This window comes from Loa loa, assembly GCF_000183805.2.
Source record: "Loa loa unplaced genomic scaffold supercont3.2985, whole genome shotgun sequence".
NCBI classification, from domain to species: domain Eukaryota; kingdom Metazoa; phylum Nematoda; class Chromadorea; order Rhabditida; family Onchocercidae; genus Loa; species Loa loa.
In genome coordinates, this window is record NW_018111163.1 from 1 (window position 1) to 1,139 (window position 1,139).

At 29.4% G+C, this 1,139-nt stretch overlaps 1 protein-coding gene across 1 annotated transcript; it reads left to right on the forward strand.

The window, feature by feature from the left end:
• Positions 1-579: 579 nt before the first annotated feature.
• LOAG_15865 (hypothetical protein) lies at positions 580-780 on the forward strand (the record flags this gene model as incomplete). Its single annotated transcript, XM_003151353.1, has 1 exon — positions 580-780. A coding segment is annotated over one exon (201 nt), but the record flags the coding sequence as incomplete, so codon positions are not given.
• Positions 781-1,139: the final 359 nt, after the last annotated feature.

Below are 1,139 nucleotides of genomic sequence, written 5' to 3' on the forward strand. Positions count from 1 at the left end.
GTAGTTATATTGTGAGAGTTAAGTGTTAAGTGAGAGGTTAAGTGCATATTGTTAAGTGAATCACATCTCTAACCATTTTGTTAAGTCTTATGTTGCAGTAGCTCCCAACAATGTTGAGGATAATCTCTTTGCAACTTTTTGATTAATTGATTTTGCCGAGTATTTCAAATTTATATTTGTTATCATCTTTAAATGCTATGATAAGGAGACGATAATCGGATATTTGCCTTATTTCACAGCGTATTATAACGACAAAAGCAGTATACCTTGCTAAATATATTCAGTAAGATTTGAGTAAATATTAAAGTTTGAACTGTAAATTTCGGAATTAAATTTTAATTATCGAATCGTATAACGATAATCTTTGCAAAAAGAGTAGTCTTTTTGCACCTTTTTGATTAATTAATTTCGCCGAATATTTCAAATTTTATATTTGTTATCATCTTTAAATGCTATGACTCGGGAAAAAAATGGGAAATAACTATAGTAAGAAGTGATAGGAAGACAATATGCTATTAAATAGGAACATTGATCCGTTTAATGAATAGATTGAAATTGGAGACTTGCTACTGCAAATTGATGAGGGTCATTGGCTATGTCCTTCATGCGATCTTTAGGGAAATAACTACAGTAAGAATTTCGAAAAATCGTAATTCTATTCGGAACGCTTCCGATTCATCGATCGCTGATACTGGGAGCGGTACTAGCAATCGCTATGAGCTGCTTAATGGTTACAATCGAAATTCGGAGCTACAAACTGTATCAATTGGACGAAGTATTGTTAGTTGAGATAAGGACATGGATATCAATCGGGATTTGACATTTTTCTTCGAGCCAAATCTATAGGTTTAACTTCAGATACATCTTACTGCAGCGATGAACTTTCGACAAATTGATATATCATAAAATTTAGTTAAAAATATATGCCAATTTAAAAATAAAAAATGTATACAATAAATATATAATTAGCACTAGTAATTAAAAAAAAGGAAAGTTTATCACAAGGATGTTAAAAAATATATCATTTAAAATTTTGTGATACAGTATATGTGAGAAATTTGCTGGATCAATTTCATTTAATTAATGCTTAAAATATGAAAAGTCAACAATTATACACACTTAAAAATTTAAAATTGTAA